Genomic DNA, 15,550 nt, shown 5'->3' on the forward strand with positions numbered 1-15,550 from the left:
ATAAGGAGACCGGAACTGTGCGCGGTGCTCCGAGTGTGGTCTAACCGAGGGATATGGAGACCAGAACTGTGCACAGGGAAACGAGTGCGGTTTAATGCAGTGATAGGGAGACTGGACTGTGCACGCTGCTCCGAGTGTGGTCTAACCGAGGGATAGGGAGACCGGAGCTGTGCACAGTCCACCGAGTGTGGTCTAACCGAGGGATACGATGACCGATATTGTGCACGGTGCGCCGAGTGTGGTCTAACCGAGGGACACGGAGACCGGAACTGTGCACGGTTTTCCGAGTGTGGTCTAACCGAGGGATACGGAGACCGATATTGTGCATGGTGCTTCGGGTGTAGTCTAACCGAGGGATACGGAGACAGAATCTGTGCACAGTGCTCCAAGTGTGGTCTAACCGAGGGATACGGAGACCGGAACTGTGCACGGTTTTCCGAGTGTGGTCTAACCGAGGGATACGGAGACCGATATGGTGCATGGTGCTTCGGGTGTAGTCTAACCGAGGGATACGGAGACCGGAACTGTGCTCTGTGCTCCGAGTGTGGTCTAACCGAGGGGTACGGAGACCGGAACTGTGCACGGTGCTCCGAGTGTGGTCTAACCGAGGGATACGGAGACCGGAACTGTGCACGGTGCTCCGAGTGTGGTCTAACCCAGGGATACATAGACCGGAACTGTGCACAGTGCTCCGAGTGTGGTCTAACCGAGGGATACGGAGACCGGAACTGTGCACGGTGCTCCGAATGTGGACTAATCGTGTGATACTGAAACAGGAACTGTACACAGTGCTCCGAGTGAGGTCTTACTGAAGGATCCAGAGATCGGACCAGTGCACAGTGCTCCGAGGATGGTTCTAACCGATGCATATGGAGACCGGAACTGTGCACGGGACAACGATTGTGGTCTAACCAAGGGATACGGAAACCGGATCTGTGCACGGTGCTCCGAGTGTGGTCAGAGTGAGGGATATGGAGACTGGAACTGTGCACAGTGCCCCGAATGTGGTCTAACCGAGGGACACGGAGACCGGAACTGTGCACTGTGCTCCGAATGTGGTCTAACCGAGGCATATGGAGACGAGAGCTGTGCACGGTGCTCCGAGCGTGGTCTAACCAAGGGATACGGAGACCCGAACTGTGCACGGTGCACCAGGTGTGGTCTAACCGAAGGATACGGAGACTGGAACTGTGCACGGTGTTCCGAGTGTGGACTAACTGAGGGATACGGAGTCTGGAACTGTGCACGGTGCTCCGAGTGTGGTCTAACTGAGGGGTATGGAGACCGGAACTGTGCACGGTGCTCCGAGTGTGGTCTAACTGAGTGATACAGAGAACGGAACTGTGCACGGTGCTCCGAGTGTGGTCTAACCGAGGGATACGGTGACCGGAACTGTGCACGGTGCTCCAAGTGTGGTCTAACTGAGGGATACGGAAACCGGAACTGTGCACGGTGCTCCGAATGTGGTCTAACCGTGGGATACGGAGACCGGATCTGTGCACGGTGCTCCGAGTGTGGTCAGAGTGAGGGATATGGAGACTGGAACTGTGCACAGTGCTCCGAAAGTGGTCTAACCGAGGGATACGGAGACCGGAACTGTGCACTGTGCTCCGAATGTGGTCTAACCGAGGCATATGGAGACGAGAGCTGTGCACGGTGCTCCGAGCGTGGTCTAACGGAGGGATACGGAGACCCGAACTGTGCATGGTGCTCCAGGTGTGGTCTAACCGATGGATACGGAGACCGGAACTGTGCACGGTGTTCCGAGTGTGGTCTAACTGAGGGGTATGGAGACCGGAACTGTGCACAGCGCTCCCAATCTGGTCTAACCGAGGGACACGGAGACCGGAACTGCGCACAGTGTTCAGAATGTGGTCTAACCGAGGGATACGGAGACCGGAACTGTGCACGGTTCTCCGAGTATGGTCTAACCGAGGGATACGGAGACCAGAACTGTGAACAGTGCTTCGAGTGTGGTCTAACCGAGGGATACGGAGACCGGAACTGTGCACGGTGCTCCGAGTGTGGTCTAACCGAGGGGTACGGAGATCGGAACTGTGCACGGTGCTCCAAGTATGGGTCTAACCGAGGGATATGGAGACCGGAACTGTGCGCGGTGCTCCGAGTGTGGTCTAACCGAGGGATAGGGAGACCGGATCTGTGCACAGTCCTACGAGTATGGTCTAACCGAGGGATAGGGTGACCGGAACAGTGCACATTGCTCCGAGTGTGGTCTAACCGATGGATATGGAGACCGGAACTGTGCACGGGGTTCCGAGTGTGGACTAACTGAGGGATACGGAGTCTGGAACTGTGCACAGAGCTCTGAGTGTGGTCTAACCGAGGGGTATGGAGACCGGAACTGTGCTCTGTGCTCCAGGTGTGGTCTAACCGAGGGATACGGAGACCGGAACTGTGCACAGTGCTCCGAATGTGGTCTAACCGAGGCATATGGAGACGAGAGCTGTGCACGGTGCTCCGAGCGTGGTCTAACCGAGGGATACGGAAACCCGAACTGTGCACGGAGATCCAGGTGTGGTCTAACCGATGGATACGGAGATCGGAACTGTGCACGGTGTTCCGAGTGTGGACTAACTGAGGGATACGGAGACCAGAACTGTGCACAGTGCTTCGTGTGTGGTCTAACCGGGGGATACGGAGACCGGAACTGTGCACGGTGCTCCGAGTGTGGTCTAACCGAGGGGTACGGAGACCGGAACTGTGCACGGTGCTCCGAGTGTGGCCTAACCGAGGGGTACGGAGACCGGAACTGTGCACGGTGCTCCGAGTGTGGCCTAACCGAGGGGTACGGAGACCAGAACTGTGCACAGTGCTTCGTGTGTGGTCTAACCGGGGGATACGGAGACCGGAACTGTGCACGGTGCTCCGAGTGTGGTCTAACTGAGGGATATGGAGACCGGAACTGTGCACAGGGAAACGATTGTGGTCTAACCGAGGGATAGGGAGACAGGATCTGTGCACAGTCCTCCGAGTATGGTCTAACCGAGGGATAGGGTGACCGGAACTGTGCACAGTGCTCCGAGTGTGGTCTAACACAGGGATAGTGAGACTGGAACTGTGCACAGTGCTCCGAATGTGGTCTAACCAAGGGATAGGGAGACCGGATCTGTTCCCAGTCCTCCGAGTGTGGTCTAACCGAGGGATACGGAGACCGATATTGTGCACGGTGCGCCGAGTTGGTCTAACCGAGGGAAAAGGACACCGGAACTGTGCACAGTGCTCCGAGTGTGGTCTAACCGAGGGATATGGAGAGCGATATTGTGCATGGTGCTTCGAGTGTGGTCTAACCGACGGATACAGAGACGGAATCTGAGCACAGTGCTCCAAGTGTGGTCTAACCGAGGGATACGGAGACCGGAACTGTGCACGGTGCTCCGTGCGTGTTCTAACCGAGGGATACGGAGACCGGAACTGTGCACGGTGCTCCGAGTGTGGTCTAACCGAGGGGTACGGAGACCGGAACTGTGCGCGGTGCTCCGAGTGTGGTCTAACCGAGGGATACGGAGACCGGAACTGTGCACGGTGCTCCGAATGCGGCCTAATCATGTGATACTGAAACCGGAACTGTACACAGTGCTCCGAGTGTGGTCTAACTGAGGGATACGGAGATCAGATCAGAGCACCGTGCTCCGAGGATGGTTCTAACCGATGCATATGGAAACCGGAACTGTGCACAGGGCAACAATTGTGGTCTAACCAAGGGATACGGAAACCGGAACTGTGCACAGTGCTCCGAATGTGCTCTAATCGTGGGATACGGAGACCGGATCTTTGCACGGTTCTCCGAGAGTGGTCTAACCGAGGGATACGGAGACCGATATTGTGCATGGTGCTTCGGGTGTAGTCTAACCGAGGGATACGGAGACGGAATCTGTGCACAGTGCTCCGAGTGTGGTCTAACCGAGGGGTACGGAGACCGGAACTGTGCACGGTGCTCCGAGTGTGGTCTAACCGAGGGATACGGAGACCGGAACTGTGCACGGTGCTCCGAGTGTGGTCTATCCGAGGGGTACGAAGACCGGTAATGTGCACAGTGCTCCGCGTGTGGTCTAACCGAGGGATACGGAGACCGGAACTGTGCACGGTGCTCCGAATGTGGACTAATCGTGTGATACTGAAACAGGAACTGTACACAGTGCTCCGAGTGTGGTCTTACTGAAGGATCCAGAGATCAGACCAGTGCACAGTGCTCCGAGGATGGTTCTAACCGATGCATATGGAGACCGGAACTGTGCACAGGGCAACGATTGTGGTCTAACCAAGGGATACGGAAACCGGAACTGTGCACGGTGCTCCGAGTGTGGACTAACCATGGGATACGGAGACCGGAACTGTGCGCGGTGCTCCGAATGTGGTCTAACCGAGGGATACAGAGACCCGAACTGTGCACGGTGCACCAGGTGTGGTCTAACCGAAGGATACGGAGACCGGAACTGTGCACGGTGTTCCGAGTGTGGACTAACTGAGGGATACGGAGTCTGGAACTGTGCACAGAGCTCCGAGTGTGGTCTAACCGAGGGGTACGGAGACCGGAACTGTGCACAGCGCTCCCAATCTGGTCTAACCGAGGGATACGGAGACCGGAACTGTGCACAGTGTTCAGAATGTGGTCTAACCGAGGGATACGGAGACCGGAACTGTGCACGGTTCTCCGAGTGTGGTCTAACTGAGGGATACGGAGACCAGAACTGTGAACAGTGCTTCGAGTGTGGTCTAACCGAGGGATACGGAGACCGGAACTGTGCACGGTGCTCCGAGTGTGGTCTAACCGAGGGGTACGGAGATCGGAACTGTGCACGGTGCTCCAAGTATGGGTCTAACCGAGGGATATGGAGACCGGAACTGTGCGCGGTGCTCCGAGTGTGGTCTAACTGAGGAATATGGAGACCGGAACTGTGCACAGGGAAACGATTGTGGTCTAACCGAGGGATAGGGGGACCGGATCTGTGCACAGTCCTACGAGTATGGTCTAACCGAGGGATAGGGTGACCGGAACAGTGCACATTGCTCCGAGTGTGGTCTAACCGATGGATACGGAGACCGGAACTGTGCACGGGGTTCCGAGTGTGGACTAACTGAGGGATACGGAGTCTGGAACTGTGCACAGAGCTCTGAGTGTGGTCTAACCGAGGGACACGGAGACCGGAACTGTCCACAGTGCTCAGAATGTGGTCTAACCGAGGGATACGGAGACCGGAACTGTGCACGGTTCTCCGAGTATGGTCTAACTGAGGGATACGGAGACCAGAACAGTGCACGGTGCTCCGAGTGTGGTCTAACTGAGGGGTACGGAGACCGGAACTGTGCACGGTGCTCCGAGTGTGGTCTAACCGAGGGGTACGGAGACCGGAACTGTGCGCTGTGCTCCGAGTGTGGTCTAACCGAGGGATATGGAGACCGGAACTGTGCACAGGGAAACGATTGTGGTCTAACCGAGGGATAGGGAGACAGGATCTGTGCACAGTCCTCCGAGTATGGTCTAACCGAGGGATAGGGTGACCGGAACTGTGCACAGTGCTCCGAGTGCGGTTTAATGCAGTGATAGGGAGACTGGACTGTGCACGATGCTCCGAGTATCGACTAACCAAGGGTTACGGAAACCGAAAATATGCACAGTGCTCTGACTGTGGTCTAACACAGGGATAGTGAGACTGGAACTGTGCACAGTGCTCCGAGTGTGGTCTAACCAAGGGATAGGGAGACCGGATCTGTTCCCAGTCCTCCGAGTGTGGTCTAACCGAGGGATACGGAGACCGATATTGTGCACGGTGCGCCGAGTTGGTCTAACCGAGGGAAAAGGACACCGGAACTGTGCACAGTGCTCCGAGTGTGGTCTAACCGAGGGATATGGAGAGCGATATTGTGCATGGTGCTTCGAGTGTGGTCTAACCGACGGATACAGAGACGGAATCTGAGCACAGTGCTCCAAGTGTGGTCTAACCGAGGGATACGGAGACCGGAACTGTGCACGGTGCTCCGTGTGTGTTCTAACCGAGGGATACGGAGACCGGAACTGTGCACGGTGCTCCGAGTGTGGTCTAACCGAGGGGTACGGATACCGGAACTGTGCGCGGTGCTCCGAGTGTGGTCTAACCGAGGGATATGGAGACCGGAACTGTGCACGGTGCTCCGAATGTGGCCTAATCGTGTGATACTGAAACCGGAACTGTACACAGTGCTCCGAGTGTGGTCTAACTGAGGGATACGGAGATCAGATCAGTACACGGTGCTCCGAGGATGGTTCTAACCGATGCATATGGAAACCGGAACTGTGCACAGGGCAACAATTGTGGTCTAACCAAGGGATACGGAAACCGGAACTGTGCACGGTGCTCCGAATGTGGTCTAACCGTGGGATACGGAGACCGGATCTTTGCACGGTTCTCCGAGAGTGGTCAGAGCGAGGGATATGGAGACCGGAACTGTGCACAGTGCTCCGAATGTGGTCTAACCGAGGCATATTGAGACGAGAGCTGTGCACGGTGCTCCGAGCGTGGTCTAACCGAGGGATACAGAGACCCGAACTGTGCACGGTGCTCCAGGTGTGGTCTAACCGATGGATACGGAGACCGGAACTGTGCACGGTGTTCCGAGTGTGGACTAACTGAGGGATACGGAGTCTGGAACTGTGCACAGAGCTCTGAGTGTGGTCTAACCGAGGGGTATGGAGACCGGAACTGTTCTCTGTGCTCCAGGTGTGGTCTAACCGAGGGATACGGAGACTGGAACTGTGCACAGTGCTCTGAGTGTAGTCTAGCCGATGGATACGGAGACCGGAACTGTGCACGGTGTTCCGAGTGTGGACTAACTGAGGGATACGGAGTCTGGAACTGTGCACAGAGCTCCGAGTGTGGTCTAACTGAGGGGTATGGAGAACAGAACTGTGCACAGGGAAACGATTGTGGTCCAACCGAGGGATAGGGAGACAGGATCTGTGCCCAGTCCTCCGAGTATGGTCTAACCGAGGGATAGGGTGACCGGAACTGAGCACAGTGCTCCGAGTGCGGTCTAATGCAGTGATAGGGAGACTGGACTGTGCACGGTGCTCCGAGCATCGATTAACCGAGGGTTACGGAAACCGGAACTATGCACAGTGCTCTGACTGTGGTCTAACACAGGGATAGTGAGACTGGAACTGTGCACAGTGCTCCGAGTGTGGTCTAACCAAGGGATAGGGAGACCGAATCTGTTCCCAGTCCTCCGAGTGTGGTCTAACCGAGGGAAACGGAGACCGGAACTGTGCACAGTGCTCCGAGTGTGGTCTAACCGAGGGATATGGAGAGCGATATTGTGCATGGTGCTTCGAGTGTGGTCTAACCGTGGGATACGGAGACGGAATCTGAGCACAGTGCTCCAAGTGTGGTCTAACCAAGGGATACGGAGACCGGAACTGTGCACGGTGCTCCAAGTGTGGTCTAACCGAGGGATATGGAGAGCGATATTGTACACGGTGCTTCGAGTGTGGTCTAACCAAGGGATACGGAGACCGGAACTGTGCACAGTGCTCCCAGTGTGGTCTAACCGAGGGATACGGAGACCGGAACTGTGCACGGTGCTCCGAGTGTGGTCTAACCGAGGGGTACGGAGACCGGAACTGTGCACTGTGCTCCGAGTGTGGTCTAACCGAGGGATACGGAGACCGGAACTGTGCACGGTGCTCCGAATGTGGTCTAACTGAGGGATATGGAGATCAGATCAGTACACGGTGCTCCGAGGAAGGTTCTAACCGATGCATATGGAAACCGGAACTGTGCACAGGGCAACAATTGTGGTCTAACCAAAGGATACGGAAACCGGAACAGTGCACGGTGCTCCGAATGTGGTCTAACCATGGGATACGGAGACCGGATCTTTGCACGGTTCTCCGAGAGTGGTCAGAGTGAGGGATATGGAGACCGGAACTGTGCACAGTGCTCCGAATGTGGTCTAACCGAGGCATATGGAGACGAGAGCTGTGCACGATGCTCCGAGCGTGGTCTAACCGAGGGATAGGGTGACCGGAACTGTGCACAGTGCTCTGAGTGCGGTTTAATGCAGTGATAGGGAGACTGGACTGTGCACGGTGCTCCGAGTATCGACTAACCGAGGGTTACGGAAACCGGAACTATGCACAGTGCTCTGACTGTGGTCTAACACAGGGATAGTGAGATTGGAACTGTGCACAGTGCTCCGAGTGTGGTCTAACCAAGGGATAGGGAGACCGGATCTGTGCCCAGTCCTCCGAGTGTAGTCTAACCGAGGGATACGGAGACCGATATTGTGCACGGTGCGCCGAGTGTGGTCTAACCGAGGGAAACGGACACCGGGACTTTGCACAGTGCTCCAAGTGTGGTCTAACCGAGGGATATGGAGAGCGATATTGTACATGGTGCTTCGAGTGTGGTCTAACCGAGGGATACGGAGACGGAATCTGAGCGCAGTGCTCCCAGCGTGGTCTAACCGAGGGATACGGAGACCGGAACTGTGCACGGTGCTCCGAGTTTGTTCTAACCGAGGGATACGGAGACCGGAACTGTGCACGGTGCTCCGAGTGTGGTCTAACCGAGGGGTACGGAGACCGGAACTGTGCACGGTGCTCCGAATGTGGACTAATCGTGTGATACTGAAACCGGAACTGTACACAGTGCTCCGAGTGTGGTCTAACTGAGGGATACGGAGATCAGATCAGTACACGGTGCTCCGAGGATGGTTCTAACCGATGCATATGGAAACCGGAACTGTGCACAGGGCAACAATTGTGGTCTAACCAAGGGATACGGAAACCGGAACTGTGCACGGTGCTCCGAATGTGGTCTAACCGTGGGATACGGAGACCGGATCTTTGCACGGTTCATCGAGAGTGGTCAGAGTGAGGGATATGGAGACCGGAACTGTGCACAGTGCTCCGAATGTTGTCTTACCGAGGCATATGGACACGAGAGCTGTGCACGGTGCTCCGAGCGTGGTCTAACCGAGGGATACGGAGACCCGAACTGTGCACGGTGCTCCAGGTGTGGTCTAACCGATGGATACGGAGACCGGAACTGTGCGCGGTCCTCCGAGTGTGGACTAACTGAGGGATACGGAGTCTGGAACTGTGCACAGAGCTCCGAGTGTGGTCTAACCGATGGATACGGAGACCGGAACTGTGCACATTGCTCCGAGTGTGGTCTAACACAGGGATAAGGAGACCGGAACTGTGCACGGTGTTCCGAGTGTGGACTAACTGACGGATACGGAGTCTGTAACTGTGCACAGAGCTCCGAGTGTGGTCTAACCGAGGGATACGGAGACCGGAACTGTGCACGGTGCTCCGAGTGTTGTCTAACGAGGAATATGGTGACCGGAACTGTGCACGGTGCTCCGGGTGTGGTCAGAGTGAGGGATATGGAGACTGGAACTGTGCACAGTGCTCCGAATGTGGTCTAACCGAGGCATATGGAGACGAGAGCTGTGCACGGTGCTCCGAGCGTGGTCTAATGGAGGGATACGGAGACCCGAACTGTGCACGGTGCTCCAAGTGTGGTCTAACCGAGGGGTACGGAGACCGGAACTGTGCTCTGTGCTCCAGGTGTGGTCTAACCGAGGGATACGGAGACCGGAACTGTGCGCGGTGCTCCGAGTGTGGTCTAACCGAGGCATACGGAGACGGGAGCTGTGCACGGTGCTCCGAGTGTGGTCTAACTGAGGGGTATGGAGACCGGAACTGTGCACAGCGCTCCAAATCTGGTCTAACCGATGGATACGGAGACCGGAACTGTGCATGGTGCTCCGAGTGTGGTATAACCGAGGGACACGGAGAACGGATCTGTGCACAGTGCTCAGAATGTGGTCTAACCGAGGGATACGGAGACCGGAACTGTGCACGGTGCTCTGAGTGTGGTCTACCCGAGGGATATGGAGACCGGAACTGTGTACGGTGCTCCGAGTGTGGTCTAACCGAGGGGTACGGAGACCAGAACTGTGCACGGTGCTCCAAGTATGCTCTAACCGAGGGATACGGAGACCGGAACTGTGCGCGGTGCTCCGAGTGTGGTCTAACTGAGGGATATGGAGACTGGAACTGTGCACAGGGAAACGATTGTGGTCTAACCGAGGGATAGGGAGACCCGATCTGTGCACAGTCCTCCGAGTATGGTCTAACCCAGGGATAGGGTGACCGGAACTGTGCACAGTGCTTCGAGTGCGGTTTAATGCAGTGATAGGGAGACTGGACTGTGCACGCTGCTCCGAGTATCGACTAACCAAGGGTTACGGAAACCGGAACTACGCACAGTGCTCTGACTGTGGTCTAACACAGGGATAGTGAGACTGGAACTGTGCACAGTGCTCCGAGTGTGGTCTAACCAAGGGATACGGAGACTGGAACTGTGCACGCTTCTCCGAGTGTGGTCTAACCGAGGGATAGGGAGACCGGATCTGTGCACCGCCCTCCGAGTGTGGTCTAACCGAGGGAAACGGAGACCAATATTGTGCACGGTGCTTCGAGTGTGGTCTAACCGATGGATACGGAGACGGAATCTGTGCACTGTGCTCCAAGTGTGGTCTAACCGAGGGATACGGAGACCGATACTGTGCACGGTGCTCCGAGTGTGGTCTAACCGAGGGATACGGAGACCGGAACTGTGCACGGTGCTCCGAATGTGGTCTAACCGAGGGATATGGAGACCGGAACTGTGCACGGTGCTCCGAGTGTGGTCTAACTGAGGGATACGGAGAGTGGAACAGTGCACAGTGCTCCGAATGTGGACTAACTGAGGGATACGGAGACCGGAACTGTGCACGGTGCTCCGAATGTGGACTAATCGTGTGATACTGAAACCGGAACTGTACACAGTGCTCCGAGTGTGGTGTAACTGAGGGATACGGAGATCAGATCAGTGCACCGTGCTCCGAGGATGGTTCTAACCGATGCATATGGAAACCGGAACTGTGCACAGGGCAACAATTGTGGTCTAACCAAGGGATAAGGAAACCGGAACTGTGCACGGTGCTCCGAATGTGGTCTAACCGAGGGATACGGAGACCGGAACTGTGCAAGGTGCTCCGAGTGTGGTCTCTTCGAGGGATACGGAGACCGGAAATGTGCACGGTGCTCCGAGTGTGGTCTTACTGAGTGATACAGAGACCGGAACTGTGCACAGTGCTCCGAGTGTTGTCTAACCGAGGAATATGGTGACCGGAACTGTGCACGGTGCTCCGAGTGTGGTCAGAGTGAGGGATATGGAGACTGGAACTGTGCACAGTGCTACGAAAGTGGTCTAACCGAGGGACACGGAGACCGGAACTGTGCCCAGTGCTCCGAATGTGGTCTAACCGAGGCATATGGAGACGAGAGCTGTGCACGGTGTTCCGAGCTTGGTCTAACGGAGGGATACGGAGACCCGAACTGTGCATGGTGCTCCAGGTGTGGTCTAACCGATGGATACGGAGACCGGAACTGTGCACGGTGTTCCGAGTGTGGACTAACTGAGGGATACGGAGTCAGGAACTGTGCACAGAGCTTCGAGTGTGGTCTAACTGAGGGGTACGGAGACCGGAACTGTGCTCTGTGCTCCAGGTGTGGTCTAACCGAGGGATACGGAGACCGGAACTGTGCGCGGTGCTCCGAGTGTGGTCTAACCGAGGCATACGGAGACGGGAGCTGTGCACGGTGCTCCGAGTGTGGTCTAACTGAGGGGTATGGAGACCGGAACTGTGCACAGCGCTCCAAATGTGGTCTAACCGAGAGATACGGAGACCGGAACTGTGCACGGTGCTCCGAGTGTGGTCTTACCGAGGGACACGGAGACCGGAACTGTGCACGGTGCTCCGACTGTGTTCTAACCGAGGGGTACGGAGACCGGAACTGTGCACCGTGCTCCGAGTGTGGTCTAACTGAGGGATATGGAGACTGGAACTGTGCACAGGGAAACGATTGTGGTCTAACCGAGGGATAGGGAGACCCGATCTGTGCACAGTCCTCCGAGTATGGTCTAACCCAGGGATAGGGTGACCGGAACTGTGCACAGTGCTCCGAGTGCGGTTTAATGCAGTGATAGGGAGACTGGACTGTGCACGGTGCTCCGAGTATCGACTAACCGAGGGTTACGGAAACCGGAACTATGCACAGTGCTCTGACTGTGGTCTAACACAGGGATAGTGAGACTGGAACTGTGCACAGTGCTCCGAGTGTGGTCTAACCGATGGATACAGAGACCGGATCAGTGCACAGTACTCCGAGTGTGGTTCTAACCGAGGGATACGGAGACCGGAACTGTGCACGGTGCTCTGAGTGTGGTCTAACTGAGGGATACGGAGACCGGAACTGTGCACGGTGCTCAGAGTGCGTTCTAACCGAAGCATACAGAGGCCGGTACTGTGCACGGTGCTCAGTGTGTGGTCTAACTGAGGGATATGGGGACCGGAACTGTGCACAGTGCTCCGAGTGTGGTCTAACTGAGGGATACGGAGACCAGAACTGAGCACAGTGCTCCGAGTGTGGTCTAACCGAGGGATACGGAGACCGGAACTGTGCACAGTTCTCAGAGTTTGGTCTAACCGAGGGATACGGAGACCGGAACTGTGCACAGTGCTCCGAGTGTGGTCTAACCGAGCGATACGGTGTCTGGAACTGTGCACAGCGCTCCGAGTGTGGTCTAACCGAGGGATATGGAGACCGGAACTGTGCGCAGTACTTCGAGTGTGGTCTAACCGAGGGATACGGTGAACAGAACTGTGGACGGTGCTCCGGGTGTGGTCTAACTGAGTGATACGGACACCAGAACTGTGGACGGTGCTCCTGGTGTGGTCTAACTGAGGGAAATGGGGACCGGAACTGTGCACCGTGCTCCGAGTTTCGTCAAACCCAGGTATACGGAGACTGGAACTGTGCACAGGGCTCCGAGGTGGTCTAACTGAGGGATACGGAGACCGGAACTGTGCACGTTGCTCCGAACGTGGTCTAACCGAGGGATACAAAGACCGGAACTGTGCACGGTGCTCTGAGAGTGGTCTAACCGAGGGATACGGAGTCTGGAACTGTGCACAGTGCTCCGAGTGTGGTCTAACCGAGGGATACGGAGACCGGAACTGTGCACGGTGCTCTGAGTGTGGTCTAACCGAGGGATACGGAGACCGGAACTGTGCACGGTGCTCAGAGTGTGGTCTCATCGAGGGATACGGAGACCGGAACTGTGCACGGTGCTCCGAGTGTGGTCTAACTGAGTGATACAGAGACCGGAACTGTGCACTTTGCTCTGCGTGTGGTATAAGCGAGGGATACGGAGACCGGAACCGTGCACGGTGCTCTGAGTGTGGTTCTAATCGAGGCCCATGGAGACCGGAACTGTGCACAGTTCTCCGAGTGTTGTCTAACCGAGGAATATGGTGACCGGAACTGTGCACGGTGCTCCGAGTGTGGTCTAACTGAGGGATACGGAGACTGGAACTGAGCACAGTGCTCCGAGTGTGGTCTAACCGAGGGATATGGGGACCGGAACTGTGCTCAGTGCTCCGAGTGTGGTCTAACCGAGGAATACGGAGACCGGAACTGTGCACGGTGCTCTGAGTGTGGACTAACCATGGGATACGGAGACCAGAACTGAGCACGGTGCTCCGAGTGTGGTCTAACCGAGGGATACGGAGACTGGAACTGGGCATGGTTCTCTGAGTGTGGTCTAACCGAGGGATAAGGAGACTGAAACTGTGCACAGTGCTCCGAGTGCGGACTAACCATGGGATACGGAGACCAGAACTGAGCACAGTGCTCCGAGTGTGGTCTAACCGAGGGATACGGAGACCGGAACTGTGCACAGTGCTCTGAGTGTGGTCTAACCGAGGGATACGGAGACTGGAACTGTGCACAGTGCTCCGAGTGTGGTCTAACCGAGGGACACGGAGACCGGAACTGTGCACGGCGCTCCGGGTGTGTGGTCTACGGTTGGGCGAGTGGGATCAATTGGATAGCTGTGTCACTGAGCAGGCAGGAGAAGGACGGGCTGAATGGCCTCCAGCTTTTCAGTTGGACGGTTCATTAAGAGGGGAGGGGGGGTGGTCGATGATGAAGGAGAAAGAGGTTCCCTTACCAGCGAGTGTGTGGCGATGACCGTGGGGGTCAGTGAGCTGGGGGCGGTGGTGTTGGCGCTGACGGGCGACAGGAAGTTGGTTGTCGAGCTGGGGTTGCACCTGTCCGGGGACGGGCACTGCCTGCTGCTTGTCTGCCCCGAGGAGCTCAGCTCCAGGGCCTTGGGTTTCTTGGCCTTCTGCAGGTTCCTGTTGGCCAAAGCCTTGGCCTGGTCGCTCTCTCTGTCCAGCGGCATCTCCGAAGTCTCCCCGGGGGTCAGTCGCGACTCATCCCCGACCTCCTCCTCCTCCTCCTCCTCCTCCTCCTCGTCCGGAGGTGAGGGCTCCAGGATCACCAGCACCTGCGAACTCTGACCTCCGACCTCGGCCCCTCCTTCGCCCTCCAGCGGCCCCAGACCTTGGCCATCGGGGGAAGGATCCAGCAGCACCACCACCTGCGGGGTCTGACCTTTGACCCCCGCCCCCTCCTCCACCTCCTCCTCCTTCTCCTCCTCCACCTCCTCCTCCTCCTCCTCCTCCTCCTCCTCCACCTCGCCCTCCGCCTCCTCCTCATCCCCATCCATCTTGGTGGCGTTCCGAAGGGACTGGATGGTGAAGGTGGAATACAGCCCAGATCTCATGTACTCGTTGCGGGTTCCCCGGCTCCTCCAGCTCGCTTTCCACCCCTTGTGGGGGCGGGCTGACCCCTCGCTCGCCGTCGGTGGGGCTTCTGGAACCTTCTCCGCCTTCTTGGCTTCCTCCCTGGACGAGTCGACGCCGCCCAGCTCCGGATAGGACACAAACTTGTAAACGAACTTCTGGCCGCTGACCTTCTTGATGATGTTCTGTGTAAGAGGACCAAAGGTAGAATAAAAGAATTCTCGACTGACAGAACGCCAGAGCAGACAGAGTGCGTTCAAAAAGATTATTAAACCTCAGTTAGACGACACTCGGAGCACCGTGCACAGTTCCAGACTCCGTATCCCCTCGGTTAGACCACACTCGGAACACTGTGCACATTTCCGGTCTCCGTATCCCTGGGTTAGACCACACTCGGAGCAACGTGCACAGTTCCCATCTCCGTATCCTCTCGGTTAGACCACACTCGGAGCACCGTGCACAGTTCCGGTCTCCATATCCCTCAGTTAGACCACACTCGGAGACTGTGCACAGTTCCGGTCTCCGTATCCCTCAGTTAGACCACACTCGGAGCACTGTGCACAGTTCCGGTCCCCATATCCCTCATTCAGACCACACTCGGAGCACCGTGCACAGTTCCGGTCTCCGTATCCCTCAGTTAGACCACACTCGGAGCACTGTGCACAGTTCCGGTCTCCGTATCCCTCAGTTAGACCACACTCGGAGCACTGTGCACAGTTCCGGTCCCCATATCCCTCAGTTAGACCACACTCGGAGCACTGAGCACAGTTCCGGTCTCCGTATCCCTCAGTTAGACCACACTCGGAGCACTGTGCACAGTTCCGGTCTCCATATCCCTCAGTTAGAC

General features: G+C 56.7%; 1 protein-coding gene across 1 annotated transcript in view; it reads right to left on the reverse strand.

Annotated features, from left to right (window-relative positions):
* elk1 (ETS transcription factor ELK1) overlaps positions 1 to 15,550 on the reverse strand; it is a 68,359-nt gene that overhangs the window by 52,494 nt on the left and 315 nt on the right. The window contains exons 2-3 of the mRNA XM_041181474.1: positions 14,607 to 14,888; positions 14,067 to 14,498 (exon numbers count right to left, since the gene is read on the reverse strand). Of these exons, the coding sequence (XP_041037408.1) occupies positions 14,067 to 14,498; positions 14,607 to 14,888 (714 nt within the window). The remainder of the gene's footprint in view (positions 1 to 14,066; positions 14,499 to 14,606; positions 14,889 to 15,550) is intronic.

Source organism: Carcharodon carcharias, assembly GCF_017639515.1.
Source record: "Carcharodon carcharias isolate sCarCar2 chromosome 35 unlocalized genomic scaffold, sCarCar2.pri SUPER_35_unloc_6, whole genome shotgun sequence".
In the NCBI taxonomy this organism is placed as follows: Eukaryota; Metazoa; Chordata; class Chondrichthyes; order Lamniformes; family Lamnidae; genus Carcharodon; species Carcharodon carcharias.